General features: G+C 57.9%; 5 protein-coding genes across 5 annotated transcripts; 2 read left to right on the top strand and 3 right to left on the bottom strand.

The window, feature by feature from the left end:
* Positions 1–2,809: 2,809 nt before the first annotated feature.
* Positions 2,810–4,788, top strand: B0I36DRAFT_352181 (uncharacterized protein; the record flags this gene model as incomplete). Its single annotated transcript, XM_046157087.1, has 2 exons — positions 2,810–3,455; positions 3,557–4,788. 2 exons carry the CDS (start codon positions 2,810–2,812, stop codon positions 4,786–4,788), a joined length of 1,878 nt encoding a protein of 625 aa, XP_046009513.1.
* An 851-nt stretch (positions 4,789–5,639) lies between these two features.
* Positions 5,640–7,372, bottom strand: B0I36DRAFT_330319 (tyrosine phosphatase-like protein). Its single transcript, XM_046154825.1, has 3 exons — positions 6,560–7,372; positions 6,048–6,187; positions 5,640–5,875 (listed from the first exon to the last, which is right to left on the bottom strand). Exons 1-3 carry the CDS (start codon positions 7,102–7,104, stop codon positions 5,781–5,783), a joined length of 780 nt encoding a protein of 259 aa, XP_046009512.1. The 5' UTR covers positions 7,105–7,372; the 3' UTR covers positions 5,640–5,780.
* Positions 7,373–7,534: 162 nt separating this feature from the next.
* B0I36DRAFT_330318 (uncharacterized protein) lies at positions 7,535–10,785 on the bottom strand. The gene has a single exon (XM_046154824.1). It carries the CDS (start codon positions 10,499–10,501, stop codon positions 7,796–7,798), a length of 2,706 nt encoding a protein of 901 aa, XP_046009511.1. The 5' UTR covers positions 10,502–10,785; the 3' UTR covers positions 7,535–7,795.
* A 148-nt stretch (positions 10,786–10,933) lies between these two features.
* On the top strand, positions 10,934–11,963 carry B0I36DRAFT_330317 (cwf18 pre-mRNA splicing factor-domain-containing protein). The gene has a single exon (XM_046154823.1). The coding sequence runs from the start codon at positions 11,081–11,083 to the stop codon at positions 11,783–11,785; it is 705 nt and encodes a 234-aa protein (XP_046009510.1). The 5' UTR covers positions 10,934–11,080; the 3' UTR covers positions 11,786–11,963.
* Positions 11,964–13,476, bottom strand: B0I36DRAFT_330315 (zinc knuckle-domain-containing protein). Its single transcript, XM_046154822.1, has 3 exons — positions 13,044–13,476; positions 12,850–12,985; positions 11,964–12,785 (listed from the first exon to the last, which is right to left on the bottom strand). The coding sequence occupies exons 1-3, from the start codon at positions 13,108–13,110 to the stop codon at positions 12,029–12,031; spliced, it is 960 nt and encodes a 319-aa protein (XP_046009509.1). The 5' UTR covers positions 13,111–13,476; the 3' UTR covers positions 11,964–12,028.
* Between the last annotated feature and the right edge of the window lie 527 nt (positions 13,477–14,003).

Genomic DNA, 14,003 nt, shown 5'->3' with positions numbered 1-14,003 from the left:
TCAGTCGCCTATATGCGTTATGTGAGACTCATCACGCTTGTCAAGAGGGCGTCAACGACACGCACACTTACATACACATACGCGCACCCCAGAGGAGCATATACGTGACGAAACATTATGCATCGGCTCCAAGCTCGCAGCCAGGAAACGCCCATTTTTTGTTGAGTTTCGGACCGCGTGATTCGAGTGCCAAGCCCTTTACCGGGACGAAAAATAAGCCGCTTACACCGGGACTCCAGCCAGGTCTAGACAATGTAGATCGTCATAGCCATGACTGATCGAGTTGGCGTGCCTTTTCAGGTGACACCCACCATGGCGAAAACTCCGGCTCGCCTGGCGGGCGCTTGTCGCATTTAGTGAGATGAGCTCATGGGGCAGGGTTTTTTTTTCCTTTGGGAGGGGGGACCGGACTAGCGAGCCAACACTGACAGCTCCATGCTTGCGGCATCGGCACCTGTGTGTTCCACATCCTCGCAAGCGCGGGCCAAAGCTCCTTGGGAACAAGGCACCCTCGAACCACATGGTGGCAGTCGCGGCCTTGAATGGGGCCTCGAGGCATTGCAGGCGTCCCACACTCGACGCACAGTCACGCAGGCTTGCATGCATGATTCAACGTCTTGTTGCGGAGATGCTGCCGAGACGGGGGAAGCAGTGGGTGACCGCCAGTTACTCTGGCACGTCAAGCATGGGCTTCGCAAAGTGACTACCACACAGGTGGTTCTCGCGCGGTAACAGTAAGACCCCTGCTCGTCGTTTTGGGCCGAGCGGGCCTGGGATGGCTGGGAAGAAACACAGAAAGGATAATGGTACGTATACATGGCGCGACATGAGGGTGGGTCTCGGGCAAGGTACCGGAGGGTACACAAGCGCGCTCACGAGGCGGATGCCGCGGAGGAGGGCAGCGGCCGGCCTAGCCGCGACAGCGTGGGTGCGACATGTGGCCCCTGCAATGCCCAGGGCCGTTACCGAGGCCGGCGCTGGAGCACAATGCCCATGTGGGGCATGCCAACGCTGTCTCCAGCCGTTTCCCAGGGTCCTGAGCAAGTCGTCGATACTTCGCCGGGCGGCAGCTCACAAGTACCAGTACCAGCACCGTACTGCTGAGACCCTCGCCTGCCGCCGCTGGCCACTTGATGCCCCCTGCCCCTGCCCATCCAGTTGGCACGGGTGCCACCCTCGCAATCCCCTGGCTCGGTCGTGCTTGAGCGCGCAGGGGTGGCCTGGGCGGGAAGGATCCATGGAAAGATACCCTCGCGTCTCGTCTGCTGGATGCCCTCTTCCGCCTGCCTGTCCTGCGCCGTGCCTCGCTAGCGCGGGGCCATGCCGGCGTCTTGGGTGCGGGTGCGTGCCATCCTGCTCCTGCTCTTGCTGCCGCTGCCGCCCTTGCTGCGACTTTTGCGTGCATGTGCTCACTCGCCCGCTTCGCTGCTCGCTCGGCCAGCCAGCCAGCCAGCCAGCCAACCAGCCTGCCTGCCATGCTAATATGGCCCTACCCATGTGCGTGGCCGGGACGGCATTGCCCATTATTCACCGTCTCGTCGCGAATCGTCTTAGCCCCTCACCTTCCGGCTGTCGTCTTCTTGCCATTGCCCTCCCCGTCGCCTCTCTCACATCCTCTCAATAACCAGCCAGCCCTGCTCGTCGTCCAAGTCGCCTCGCCACCATCCGCCGCCAAAGACTCGTCTCTCTTTCCCTCGTCCAGTTCTATCCGTCTGGCTTGACGAGGCACGTCTTTCCACAGTGAGCAACTGGCTGCGCTAGTTCGTCAAAGCACCGAGCTCTCCCTCCGCACACACACTGTGGGAACGGGTCAACTGGAAGAATCCCGCAAGTCACGTCGTGTATCGCGGACAGTAGAGGCTGCAGAAACCTTGCCGAAGGACAGCAGAGAGCCTGCGTGCGATCTACATCTCGTCAGGCCCAGCAGGAGCGAAACCAAACCAGGACCACTGCAGCGCAGACGTCTGCGTTGTGGAATCTACTGCCAGCGAGTAGCAGGAAGCATTGGGGATTGGAAGCTCTGGGAGGCTTTGGGAGAATTGATTACTGTTCGGAGAGGCGGTAGTGTCGAATCGGTTTCCCAGTGCTCTGGGACTTCGCGGGACACGGACGGATCCACCCGCTACCGCAAGCCGCGCGCTCGCCAGATTAGAGGGACTGGCCCATTGTTCGCTTTCAATTACCGGCCCAAGTCGTCACGCCAGACAATCTAGCCCGGCTTGTGGCGCAAATATCCTACGATCGCCCGCCCATGGGTCACAGCTCAAGCTGGACAAGGAACTTCATTACCCAACTCTCACCAGTGCTCAGGCGACTCCATCAGCTTTGAGGCCGGCAATAGCCAGGACGTTGAGCTCTACCGTGCAGTCAACGGTCTCCAATTCATGATCAGCCGCCACCACATCTCTGTACTGAACAAAGTCGCCTAACCACCAAGCCACTCTCGCCTCGGCCGGTGTTCTGGCCAAGGCTACGTCACAGAAATATCTCAGTCGCTGGTCCTTTCGTCTACAAATCTGAACCCGCTCAAGTCACCGGATTACACTCGTGGTGCCCAGCATCGGCCTTTACCGTCGCTCTAGGGTGACAGCAAATACCGGTCCTTTGACAAACGCGCCCAAACGACGGTCTGTCTTGGTCGGTTTTTGACCCTTCTAGACTTATCAGCGCAGCTGTGGGAGCTTAATGCAGCACGCTACACCCGCCCAGCACTTTGCACATTCTGTCTTACCTTTTCACGCCTCTGAGGGAGCAACAGCGCATGCACCTGTCAAGAGAAACACGTGGTGGGGATAGCACCAAATCGATCATGACAGCTTTCACAGCGCTCAACGGCGGCGACTCCAGAAGTTCTGCCACGCACAAGGGCTCCCCGCCGCATCATCCGGAAAATGACGAACAGCGATCTGGTGCTCGGATGGACAGCTCCTATCTGAGACACAACCAGGGCTCCCCTGATGGCAGGCATAACCAGTACATTCATAACCGAGATTCTGGGTTTGACTCTCCAGTGAAGCGGAAGCGCTCCACTTCTCCCGAGCCCGCCAGGCATGCAGACAACTACCGCAGGTCTGACGGACGGGCAGAAGCACGAACTGTTCACTTTGCGTCTGCTGAGAGGCAGGAAGAGGCAAGAGAAGATGATCGAGGAAGATATCAAAAGTCTTGGAGCTCTAGAGAAGCCGAGGATCAGCGGATACAAAACGAAAGAGACGTGGAGCCGACATCCGCTGGAGCAGCCAGGCACGACGACCGAGACAGGGATCCGACGCAGGAGGGAGACACAATCCACGTAGAGGATCCAGATGACCCGGTCTCGAGTCCAGAAGATGATGACAGTATGATGCCATTCGGCGACAAGAACGAGCAACAGAGAAACGACGCAACAGGCCAATCAAACCCCAGCAAGAGAAAACGGAACTTTAGCCACAGAACAAAAACAGGCTGCTTCACGTGTAGGCGCAGGAAGAAGAAGTGTGACGAGCAGAAGCCGGAATGTATGAACTCACACAAAGCTCTCGATTTTCGTGTTTCTATTCTCGCTAACATGACGCAGGCAACAACTGCTTCCGCGGAGGCTTTATCTGTACGGGTTATCACCCGAATGGAAACCGGGATTTCAAGGCGGAGGTCAAGACTGCGACAGTTCCGCTGGAGTCGAAGGATCCTTCCTATGTGCCACCAGGAGCTTATGGCATGCCACAACAGCAGCAGCCGACTTACACGCCGCACCAACCCGCCAAGCGCAACTCTTTGCCTGGATATCGCGGCCCAACAATTCAGACTGACTTCCCCTCTAACCGCCCAGCTCCCGTCCTTGACGAGCGCCCACCTGCGACCATCCCTACCACGTCCGTAACCAGCCCTAACGGGAAGATGTCGACACTGTCGGCGTTCGCACAGGCAGCTAACGCATATGCCACCCCCACCAGCGCGATCAGCACCTCGAGCACCCTCAAGACCCCATCGAGTGCCGTGGCGCCAAGTCCAAGCAGCGAGTTTCCGAGGGTCACAGGGCTACAGGATGTGGCCCGGTCAGGCCCCAAGACGCCGCATCCTGACACGCCACGTCCCGATGCTCCTTTTTCAAGCACGTTACCGCGGCTAAACGCTCTCAGCCCCAATGGCCATCTCGCCGCGACATCAAATGCCTATGTTCCTTCGCCGTTAGCCATGACGCACACGATGCAGGCCAGGCCGCGGACTCAAAAGGAGGAGATGCTTGCCGGGCTGAGATACTCTCCCATGGATGAGGAGTTGCGACTTGAGCGTCAGCGGTGTGGCACTGCATGTTGGCGGTTCAACAACTCGATCAATCCACTTGCGGGCGTGTCGAATCTTGAACGCATGCGCCTGTTTGGAGACATCTTGGACCCCAAGGAGAATATCAATCTTGCTGTACATCAAGTATCGCCAGTAACCAGCCGCGGCCGCATGGGTGTTGATGTTGTCGTCGAAGGGCCCTTTACGTGCGACTATGGCTACAATATCAGGCTGGGCAACAACGTCTTCATTGGCCGCAACTGCACGATCCTTGACCCGTGCGAGGTCAGCATTGGCAACAATTGCTACCTTGGGCCCAATGTCAGCATCTACGGAGCCACTTTGTCTACCGATCCTTCGCAACGACATGGCAGCAGGAGTACCCAGACCGGAAAGAGAATCTTCATAGATGATGATGTCTGGATTGGTGGCGGGGTGACCATTCTGCCTGGTCGGAGAATCGGCCGGGGCGCCACGGTCGGCGCGGGCTCGGTGGTAACCAAGGTACGTTCTTCTCGTGCTTAGATGACAAGAAGGGAGCCATTCCTGACGATGCTTTGCAGGACATACCCCCGTTCACGGTAGCAGCCGGGAATCCGGCCCGAATTATCAGAAATGCCAGCACTTGAGATGGTGGCAGAATATCTTGTTTGGGAGGGACATCTTCCCATCAAGGTTGCCACGGGTCACCTGCAGTCTTTGGCATCGGTGCTGTAGGGCAATCTCGAGACGAGATCCGGCCTCTGCACTGGAGACCTGCTTCCAAGTTGGTTGCACACTACGGAGATGAGGGCACTCTGGCAGTGTCCCGTGCGATATTGCTAGAATTATTCCTGACGAAAGCGATGATTTCATGTAAAGAGAGGAAAAGGAGGTTTTGTGTCCGGGTTTTTTTCTTTTCCGGGTAGCTAGCGATGCTTGTTCTCTGTCAAAACAAATGGGGAGGGGCAAATATTCGGCATTTGACGGTGGAGTGTGGGTGGGTGGGAGGCCGGGAAAGATGACTTCCACGAGCGGGCTGCTGGCGATCACGTCGTGATATTGCCTCTATTATAATACAACTCTCGAATCATGTACATGCAGTTCTAAAAACCCATACAAGCGCGCTGGGCGGGGAAAGCTTCTCGTCGATCCTTGCCTAGCACCGCCATTTCTTCTGGACTTCTGTGTCTTATTTTTCCCTCGTGCGCGCGCGAAACCTGGAAAATGTGCGAGAACAACTCTGAGTGTCTGACTGTCCGACCAGGTTTCAACAGTCCAGCACAGCCACTTTGAACTTTCATGTACCCCTGACCAGAGTTCCTCCTTCTCCTTTTCTATCTGCCCCCCGTACAAGCGAGTGGTTTCCTTCTTCTTCTTCTTCTTCTTCTTCTTCTTCTTCTTCTTCTTCTTCTTCTTCTGGAAATGGTCTCAGGGCTTCCACCTCCGCGCTAGGGAGGTTGGAAATGGGCGGCGCAGAGAGAGGAGGAGAGAAGAGAGAAGAGAGAAGAGGAAAGAACAAGTGAGACCTCCCCCCCTTATGAGCGCTTGACTGTAGTGGCCTTGGCCTTGGACGTGCCGCGGAGCATCTTACGACGCTGGGCAAACATATGTGTACCGAGGATGTACGAGGCTGGATGGGAGCGGATGGTGTGTGTCAGTTCAAGCCCGGGGGCCTTGTCACTAGGTAGAGAAGGGAAGAACAACGAGGGTCTTTTTTTTTTGTGTGTGTGTGTGTGTGTGTGTGGACTTATACCTAAGTAGGTAGGTATACTTATGAAGATAAGATAGACATGAGAACGTACCGGGAATGTAGATGAGCAGGCCGAACCAGAGGAGGTACTGGTAGTATGCCTGGCGGTGCCTCGAGGGCGCGATGACGTGGTAGATGAGCCAGCACTCGGAGAGGATGCCGGCCGGGTAGAGCGGGATGAACATTGTGTATCTTGTGTTTGCGTTTGTGGGGTTAGCAGTCTCATCAAATAATGGCTCAGTTTTGTGTGTGTGTGCCTGTGTGTGTGTGTGTGTGTGGAAATGGGGAAGGGGGAAGGGGGAAGACTGGAAGCGTTGGGTGAAATGTCGTCTCTGCCGACAACACCATCATCTATGGCGCAAGTATTCCGCCGCCCTCCTCGTGTCAGGAGAAGAAGAAGAGGAAGGAGTTGACAAGGAGAACCATGCACATTGGCCGCACGGGAGCCATGTGCAAGACGACCACGGATTCCCCTCACACACACGCACACACGCAGAAAGAAGTCCCATTATCGCGAGGAGAAGAAGAAGAAAATAAAAGAAGAGAAAGAAGTAAACCACTCACCTAATCCAGACCAACCACGGCGGCACGGCATGCCCTGCGGCCTCGCCACCCTGGACCTTGCCGAGCAGGGCGACGACAAAGTAGCTGTAGCGGACGACCTCTGCGGCGCTCCACGCGAGGAGGAGGGCCGCGTAGCCGCAGCCGACGCCCCGCGCCATGACGTCCGGGTAGTTCCTGGCGACGGCCCAGAGCACCGTGTTGCGCCCGGCGACCTGCAGGGCCGTGGTGAGCGGGCTGGCGCGGACGAGGCCGAGCGCCGCGTGCAGGACCTCGAGGGCCGCGAGGGACTCGGTCGTCAGCGCGAAGCCGTGCAGCAGCTCCCATGTCGCCGCGTTGCCGGCGGTGAGGTCCGGCCAGTGCTCGACCAGCAGCAGCTGGGACGTGGTGTAGAGGATGTACGCCCACAGCAGCAGCGAGAGCGAGTTGTACAGGATCAGGTACGAGTCTGCCGCTGACGCTGCTGGTGCTGGTGCTGCTGGCTGTTTGGCTGCGACCGCGGCATCGGGCTTGGGCACCGGCTGCTGCTGCTTCGCCCGGGCCGCCATTGTTTGTTGTTTCCCTGCCACTGCGCTGGACAGTAGAAGAAAAGAGTTGATGAGCGGCGTGTATGACGAAAAGGTTCCAGGCAGTGGTGGTGCTGACAGGAGAGAGCAGAGTGAGTGTGCGCAGGTACTCCCGGGGGAACAAGGTTCGGATGCAAGGTCTTTCCGCTGGATTGTGAATTCGCCCTGGAAATGGGATGAGAATTGTCAAGCGTAATACGCTGGACTGTGCATCGCATTCCATGAGAACAGCAGTCCGAGTAAAAGTCCGTGATTGCGATGCGGCCCACACACAACACTCGACGTCCCCGTCCTTGCCGACAAGGCGCGCCCCTCCCCTCCCAATGAGCGGACTTTGACAGCGGAGATATTGCCGTTTATAGCAGCAGCAGCAGCCGCAGCAGCAACACCATGATTTACTCGAGCATCCGAGCTTGGGTATCCGCATGTCTTTGCTTTTCGTATCTCGTAACTAAGTATGTATGTATATATGTACAGCCCGCTCGCTGGACGCCACATGTATGTAAATACCGCCCGGCCCAAGGGCATGCATGCATGCATGCTAAATACATAGTCTCTGCCTGCTCTCAAGCAAGACCTCTCATCCTCTTCCCTTACTCGTTACAATATCGTTACAGGCCAAGCTTTTTCTAAAAAACCCCCTTTGCCGACTTTGCCACACGCACAAAGCTCGTCAGAAGCGTTCCGTACGCTTTGCTGCTTGCCGCTGACGCCACAAGGCATTGGCATGCTTGTAGTCCATCTTCCCGCTCGGCCGGCGCGCCGCCCCGAGCGCCTTCCACCGCTTCTTCATCCGCTCAAAAGTCATTGTGGCGAGTTCTAGGTCGGTGCTTCCCCGAGTATGCGAAGCACGACCGGTGCTCTCGGCCAGCTCGTACCGCCCGAGGACGCGCGCAATGAGGTTCTGGATGCGCCGTTTCCGCTCGGGCTCCGAGAGCCGCCCGTCGGACGGCTCTTTCCTGTCAAAGCTCTGCACTGCCGCAGTGGCCGCAAGCTCCGTCCTCCGCGCGTCCAGCAGCTCGACGATGCGGCCTCGGTCCTGCGGTCTCAGGAACCGGAACGACTCGAATGTTCTCTCGCTAGATCCGTCGTGTCCAGCTGCCTCGAGGCAGCTTACAATGTCGACGATAGTCGCGAGACTGCCCTGCTTTGCATAGGCGGCGAGCAAGATGTTCCACGTGGCGGAGCTCGGCTGGACGCCGCCAATGCGGGTCATCAGGTCGAGGATCCTCATGGCGTCTGTGGCTTCCCGATGGTTCTTGAAGCCGTTCATGAGAATGGTCCAGGTGTGGACAGAGGGTGGCTGGTATTTCCACCTGCGCTTCTCATCTTTCAGTGCAAAGCTACCACGCCGAACCATCTTCAAGACGATGTCGAGAGCGTAGGGTATGCTCGCGCGGAATTGCATCAATGCCTGCACAAACACGTCGTGTACGCGAGTGCCGTGGTCTTGGAGCAGACGCACAAAGAGTGACGGGGGGTGCTCCTGTTCCTGCAGCCGCTGGAACAGTCGGTAGTAGCGCCGCAGCGCAATCGGATTGCGGATCGAGCGCATGTGGGCAGTAAACATGAGCATCAGAGTGTTGGTGTCGGGCTGCATAAGCTCAGAATCTCGCAGGGGCTTGATCGACGCCGCCATGTCTGTGAGCTCGGTGTCGTGGCCCCGTAGCGCTCCGCGCGAGACCACGATGTTTTCGAGCGGAAACATGGTGAGTTGCTGCAATGGCGCCAGGTCGAAGAATTTCGAGTAGAGCTGAACCATGGGGCGCCACGCACTGTTGGACTTTCGCTGCCGGCCCCCTAGAATCTGGTCTTCGTTGGCGTAAAAAAGAGTGCCTAAGAAGTTGTTTATAAGTCCCGGCGACCAGGTATTGCTGGCCATGGCCACGCGCAAGACGTTGCGCGCCGACGGGATGTTGCGATCAAGCTTGGACCTGTGCATCAATATCGCCAGCGCTGTTGCGTCAGGCTGCACGCCTCGCTGGCACATCATGTCAAACACCTTCCAGCCTGTGTCGAGATGTCCCCGCGCACAGAAATTATGCATAAGGGCCGACCAGCCGATGAGGTTCGGGTTGAGCCCCATGTCTAGCAGAGATTTGAAGAGGTGATCTGGCTCAGCCTGGCCCTCTGGAAGCGGGCCGTCCTTCTGTATGGTGAGCAATGTCGTGCATACGCTTGCTGGCTCTGGCGCGTTGATATCGAAACCTGGCAGAGTCTTGAGATGTCGAAATACCTCAAGAACGCGCGCTTTCTGTGTGGGCGATTTTGCGAGTCGACTTGCCACGTGCAGCAGCGTATGCTGCGTGTAGTGCTGGCCGAGCTCCTTCGACTTCTCATAATACTCCCATACCCGATTTGGGTTTCTTTCGTGGGACTGGCGCTGCATGACCTGGAGCAGCGAATTCTGGCTCAACTGTATGTATCGGTAAGGCGCGTGGCGGAGCAGAAACTCGGCGGCTTTGGTGGCGTCGTTTCTGGAATCGGCCATGGCTGGCGTGTCCCATACTCTGCTGTACTGGTCTAGGAAATGGACAATATCTTCGAGAATATAGTTCGGACAGGAGTCAGGGGTGAAGGTCGCGCGAACGAGAGCCAAGAGAGGCGCAGGACGCATGGACATGGCACAACCAACCATTCGAGGCCAGAGCAGTTTTCGCTTGGTATGGTCGAGCCGATGCCAGAAAGCTTCAAATAATGTGTAGTTCTCTGCCAGCAAGTCTACCATCTCCTTGATATTCGGATCGTGAAAGTCAACGGACGGGTTCGCATCGCCAATCTGCGACATGTAATGTGCAAAGTCCAACTTCCATATGTGGAACTGGTCGATCTTGGCCGCCGCGCCTTCCGTTGATTCTCCCCATAACAGCCTGCCAAGCTGCGATAGCGTCTGGCGCAGTTCGGCGTCCGATAGCTTGTACCATCTCTGGATGTCGTCGCTGATTCTGTCGAAGCGACCATTGGCAGTGAACAGCTTGGCTTTCAGGTCCCGCAGGTTCTGTGCTGGACCCTGTAGTCCCACCGAGTGAGCGCGAACTGCAGGTACGAACTTTTTCAATTCGCCCTTCCATGAGTTTGAGGCGGTCGGCTTTGTGAGATCTCCGTAGTGGCTCGCTGTTCTCCCCAGATCCGGCTCTTGGCCTCGCCGGTTCTCAGCCGAATCCGTGGTCCCTGAGCCATTTTGTGTCCGTCCGCTGTATGATGCTGGCTGAGGATATTCGAGGTCTTCGGAGAAGATATTGGTCGTCGTGGGTGCGGCTGTCGCCAATTGTGTATGCAAGCGTGCTCTCACTTGGGACTGGGCTTGTGGGCCAGGTCGAAATCCATGATGGCGGGGAAGACGGCCGAGGCACTGCCGGCAGAAGAGGGAGGCTGGCATCGTCGGATCGCCTGGTCGGGTGCCTCCGTACGGCTATGCGCAGAGCAGTGCTCGAGACTACGATGCGTCTTGATATTGCGGCATGGCGAAGGACTCGTGCCCGCAGCCAGCCTGCTTCGAAGAAGGGCAGGATGGTGAGATTCGGCAGGGATGGTGGTTTTCTCGTGAGTGTTTTCGAGGCCTGCGAAGGGCGGCCAAGTCGGGGATTGTGGGAGCACCTCGTGTAAAAAGCGCTTGGAAGTTGTCGCTAATGCGTCCTCTGAAATGCAAGAAGTTCAACACGGGGGGTCCTAGTTGTAAGTGTTCTGGCAGGGATCCTCCAAGCTGGAGGTTTTATCACGCTTGGGCGGGCTTATCGGCCGACTTTTTTGCAGCGGGCGCAAGCGCGGGCGGCGCGTCACAGCTGGAGTTCTGGCGGCTGGAAAGCAGCCTCCACTATTCACAACTGCCACTTTTGATGACCATCACACAAGACGCCATTCACTTCCAGACAGCTCAGATCGATTGCCGGAACACCATAATCCACCAGAGACCTCGGCCAGGGAATAACACATAGAAAAACCCTTGTCAGCAGCCACAATGTCGTCCCTCGCGTCCCTCAGCGCCGCGACCGACGATCGCAAGGCCCGCCTCGCCAAGCTCAAGAACCTGAAGCGCAAACAGCCAGCAGACGAGCACGTCGCGCCAGAATCCGACCGCGAGGCATCTGCGCCAGCACAGGCCAAAGTACAATCAGACGATGGCGAGCAGCCGCAAGACGAGACCATGGCAGATAGCAATGGCAACGGCCCGTCACAAGACGACGAGTCCAACCTCGCGCTCCGACACATCAGCGGGCGCAACTACGACCCGGAAACACGCGGCGCGAAGCTGGGCTTCGAGGCGCCGCCCACGCTGGGCATGGAGGGCCCCACGCTCGAGGAGCAGGCCGCGGCGGTCGAGAGGGATCTCAGAGCGAAGGCTGCAGAGGATGCCAAGGACGCGGACAAGGGCATCGATCTATTCAAGCTGCAGCCCAAGAAGCCCAATTGGGATCTCAAGCGCGATCTAGACAAGAAGCTCGAGATCCTCAATGTGCGAACCGACAATGCCATTGCGAAGCTGGTGAGGGAGAGGATTGCCAGTTCCGCGAAAGCAGGCTCGGCACCGGGCACAAGTGCGGGTGCAGTCTTAGGTGATGGCGCGAATGTTGACGGTGATGCGCTCGTGGAAGGGCTGAGGCAGCGGGAGCGAGAGGAGCAGGAGGAGGGTCAAAGGGAGTCCCAGGACGAGGATCTGGTTTGATGGCCGCTTTGCGGGATTCCCCCCTACAATCCAGCGAGGGCCCTTGTTGCGTTACACAGTTACTCTTTTGCATGGCATGGCGTTGGGCTGGAAAAGGTTTTGTTATATGGATCACGCAGAACACAATTAGACGCACGACATGTGGTCAACACTACAATATATATACATTATAAGATCATAGGCTGTCCTTTGGATGGGAAATTTCCGCACCGCGAGCTCCAATAGTGAGGTCGTGGGGGCACTTCAACGTGACGTGTTCATCGACTGGGTAAGGGCCAGCCTTCTTGAGAAGGGACTCAGGCTTCGCTCTCGTGGTGCTTGTCGTTGAAGCGGCTCTCGAGCTCCAGTCACGGCTGCCTGATCCTGGCCGCGATGCCTGGGGCTCGAGCTCGAGCGCCTCCCACGTTGCCGCGGGATGTCACTGTCGCGTCTCCCGCGCTGCTCAGGTGACCTTGATCGCAATCTGCGCCGGTTTTGTGGAGGCGGTGACCTGCTTGTGCTGGGCGAGCGTCTGCGACGTCGTGTGCCTATGTGATAGGCAGGCTCCCTGCCAGGGGACGCGTCTCGGGAATAGTATTGGTCATGATCAGGGCTCTGATCGCGGCCACGCACGCCACCGGTTCCGATGTGTCGTTGGGGCGAGAAGCTCCGATCCCGAGCAGACCTGTCGGCGCTTAAAGAACGGTCTCGAATATAGCTTCGCCCTGACACATACGATGCTGATCTTGCTGTGATCTCTTGCCCTGCTGGCGACCGGCTGCGAGATGCTCGCGATGCAGCATGGCCACGTCCCGGAGAGGGCGATCTGGAAGATCTCTGCCGCGCATTCCTGGAGGACGGACCTGCGTTGGTCGAGACTGTCGAGACTGTCGAGACAGAGCTGAAAGAGGCTGACCTCTGCCTCTTTGGCGTCTCGTCTGCGTCCAGCTCACCTTCGAAGTGCCGCTTCCTAGCACGCTCACTTTCCCGCTGTGCTAGAATCTGCCCAGCAAGGCCCTCTCTATGGCAACTCGTGATTAGCATTACGTGACCAAGCAGACTCCAGCCAGGGCAAAGACACGCACTTCTTCTCCAAGGGCGGCGGCGCCTCGTTAGTCAGCTTCGGAGCGAGCTTGGGGTTGAAGAGCTGCTGGGTCCGGGAAGGCCGGGGCACATAAGGTCGTTCCTGAGCCGAGGCCTTGCATTCATAGGTGTAGTGACGTTCTGGGGAGGTCAGCGATGATACTCATGCACAGGTGCAGATGACGAAGTGACTTATCTCGTTTAAGACATTTCTGGCATTGCACACTGGCAGGCGTGGACTTTTTGGGACCTCTTCGATACATGGCCGGGCTGCTGCTGCTGTTGCGATCTTGCGAGTCTATGGCTCTCGTGGCTGCCCAAGATGGCGAGGCTGTGTCCAGCTATGCGTGGCGCTGACAAGCCGTGCGTGTTGACCAGCTCAAGTGATGCAGTTGTTGATTTGCTCTGAGCGAGGTGTGAGAAGGGTATGCACGCCAGAAGTCGTGGCTGTGCCCAACCGGGACGCAGAAGAGCGGAAGCCAAGCGGTCTTCCTGGTCAAACAAAGGCAGGAAGGCCACGGCTGTGCTCTATGCTTACACACGTCGGCGGAAATGGGGGCGTCGCACGAGACGGAAGCGAGGCTGCCGCAGAATGAGCCGTCCAAGGTTGTTTGCCCGACTGTCGTTGCTTCTGGCCTGGCCTGGGCATGGAAGCTCCAGGATTCCACAGTTGCCTAAGTGCCGTCAGCAGCGCATCGGTCGGCTGGGGGCCCTCTGAGGAATGGACTTGCGAGGTACGAGCAGCACGCTGGTTGCCATAGCTGCTGGGCAGGTGCAAGGCAAGTACCCGCCAAGGGGACAGGACGAAGCGCCTGCCGTTCCAAGGTTCCCACCCACCACCCACTGCCCACCTGCTCAGCCAAGCGCTGGAGCCACTGGGCGGCCAGGCGCTCGACTGATTTTCTGCCAGCCCCAAAGCAAGAGAGGCACACATCGCGGGCACTACGCTCCATCGATACTTCAACGCAACCACTTTCCCACATGCCACCATCGTGAGCCGTCTCTGCCTTCACGCCGCCACCCGCTCGGCACCCACCAGCAACCTCGCCCTGGCCGCCTCCACCCTCGAGGCAAGTTGGCAACGGAGCGAACCAAAAGCCCCGCCCGCGCCATTGCCTGCTCGTTGCAGCTGGCTCTCCTGCTTCTCCCTACCCTC

The sequence above is a fragment of the Microdochium trichocladiopsis genome (assembly GCF_020744255.1).
Source record: "Microdochium trichocladiopsis strain MPI-CAGE-CH-0230 chromosome Unknown B0I36scaffold_8, whole genome shotgun sequence".
In the NCBI taxonomy this organism is placed as follows: Eukaryota; Fungi; Ascomycota; class Sordariomycetes; order Xylariales; family Microdochiaceae; genus Microdochium; species Microdochium trichocladiopsis.
Note: the sequence above shows the minus strand (reverse complement) of the source record. Positions and strands in the feature narration are given on the sequence as shown.

Coding starts and splice junctions, on each gene's coding strand:
- B0I36DRAFT_330318 (XM_046154824.1), bottom strand. CDS start 10,501: ATGCCAGCCTCCCTCTTCTGCCGGCAGTGCCTCGGCCGTCTTCCCCGC.
- B0I36DRAFT_330315 (XM_046154822.1), bottom strand. CDS start 13,110: ATGTATCGAAGAGGTCCCAAAAAGTCCACGCCTGCCAGTGTGCAATGC. Junction 12,986..13,043: donor CCAGAAATGTCTTAAACGAG/ATAAGTCACTTC, acceptor CCTCCCCAGAAC/GTCACTACACCTATGAATGC. Junction 12,786..12,849: donor CCGCCGCCCTTGGAGAAGAA/GTGCGTGTCTTT, acceptor GAGTTGCCATAG/AGAGGGCCTTGCTGGGCAGA.
- B0I36DRAFT_330319 (XM_046154825.1), bottom strand. CDS start 7,104: ATGGCGGCCCGGGCGAAGCAGCAGCAGCCGGTGCCCAAGCCCGATGCC. Junction 6,188..6,559: donor CCGTGGTTGGTCTGGATTAG/GTGAGTGGTTTA, acceptor CGCAAACACAAG/ATACACAATGTTCATCCCGC. Junction 5,876..6,047: donor CCTGCTCATCTACATTCCCG/GTACGTTCTCAT, acceptor GCTCCCATCCAG/CCTCGTACATCCTCGGTACA.
- B0I36DRAFT_330317 (XM_046154823.1), top strand. CDS start 11,081: ATGTCGTCCCTCGCGTCCCTCAGCGCCGCGACCGACGATCGCAAGGCC.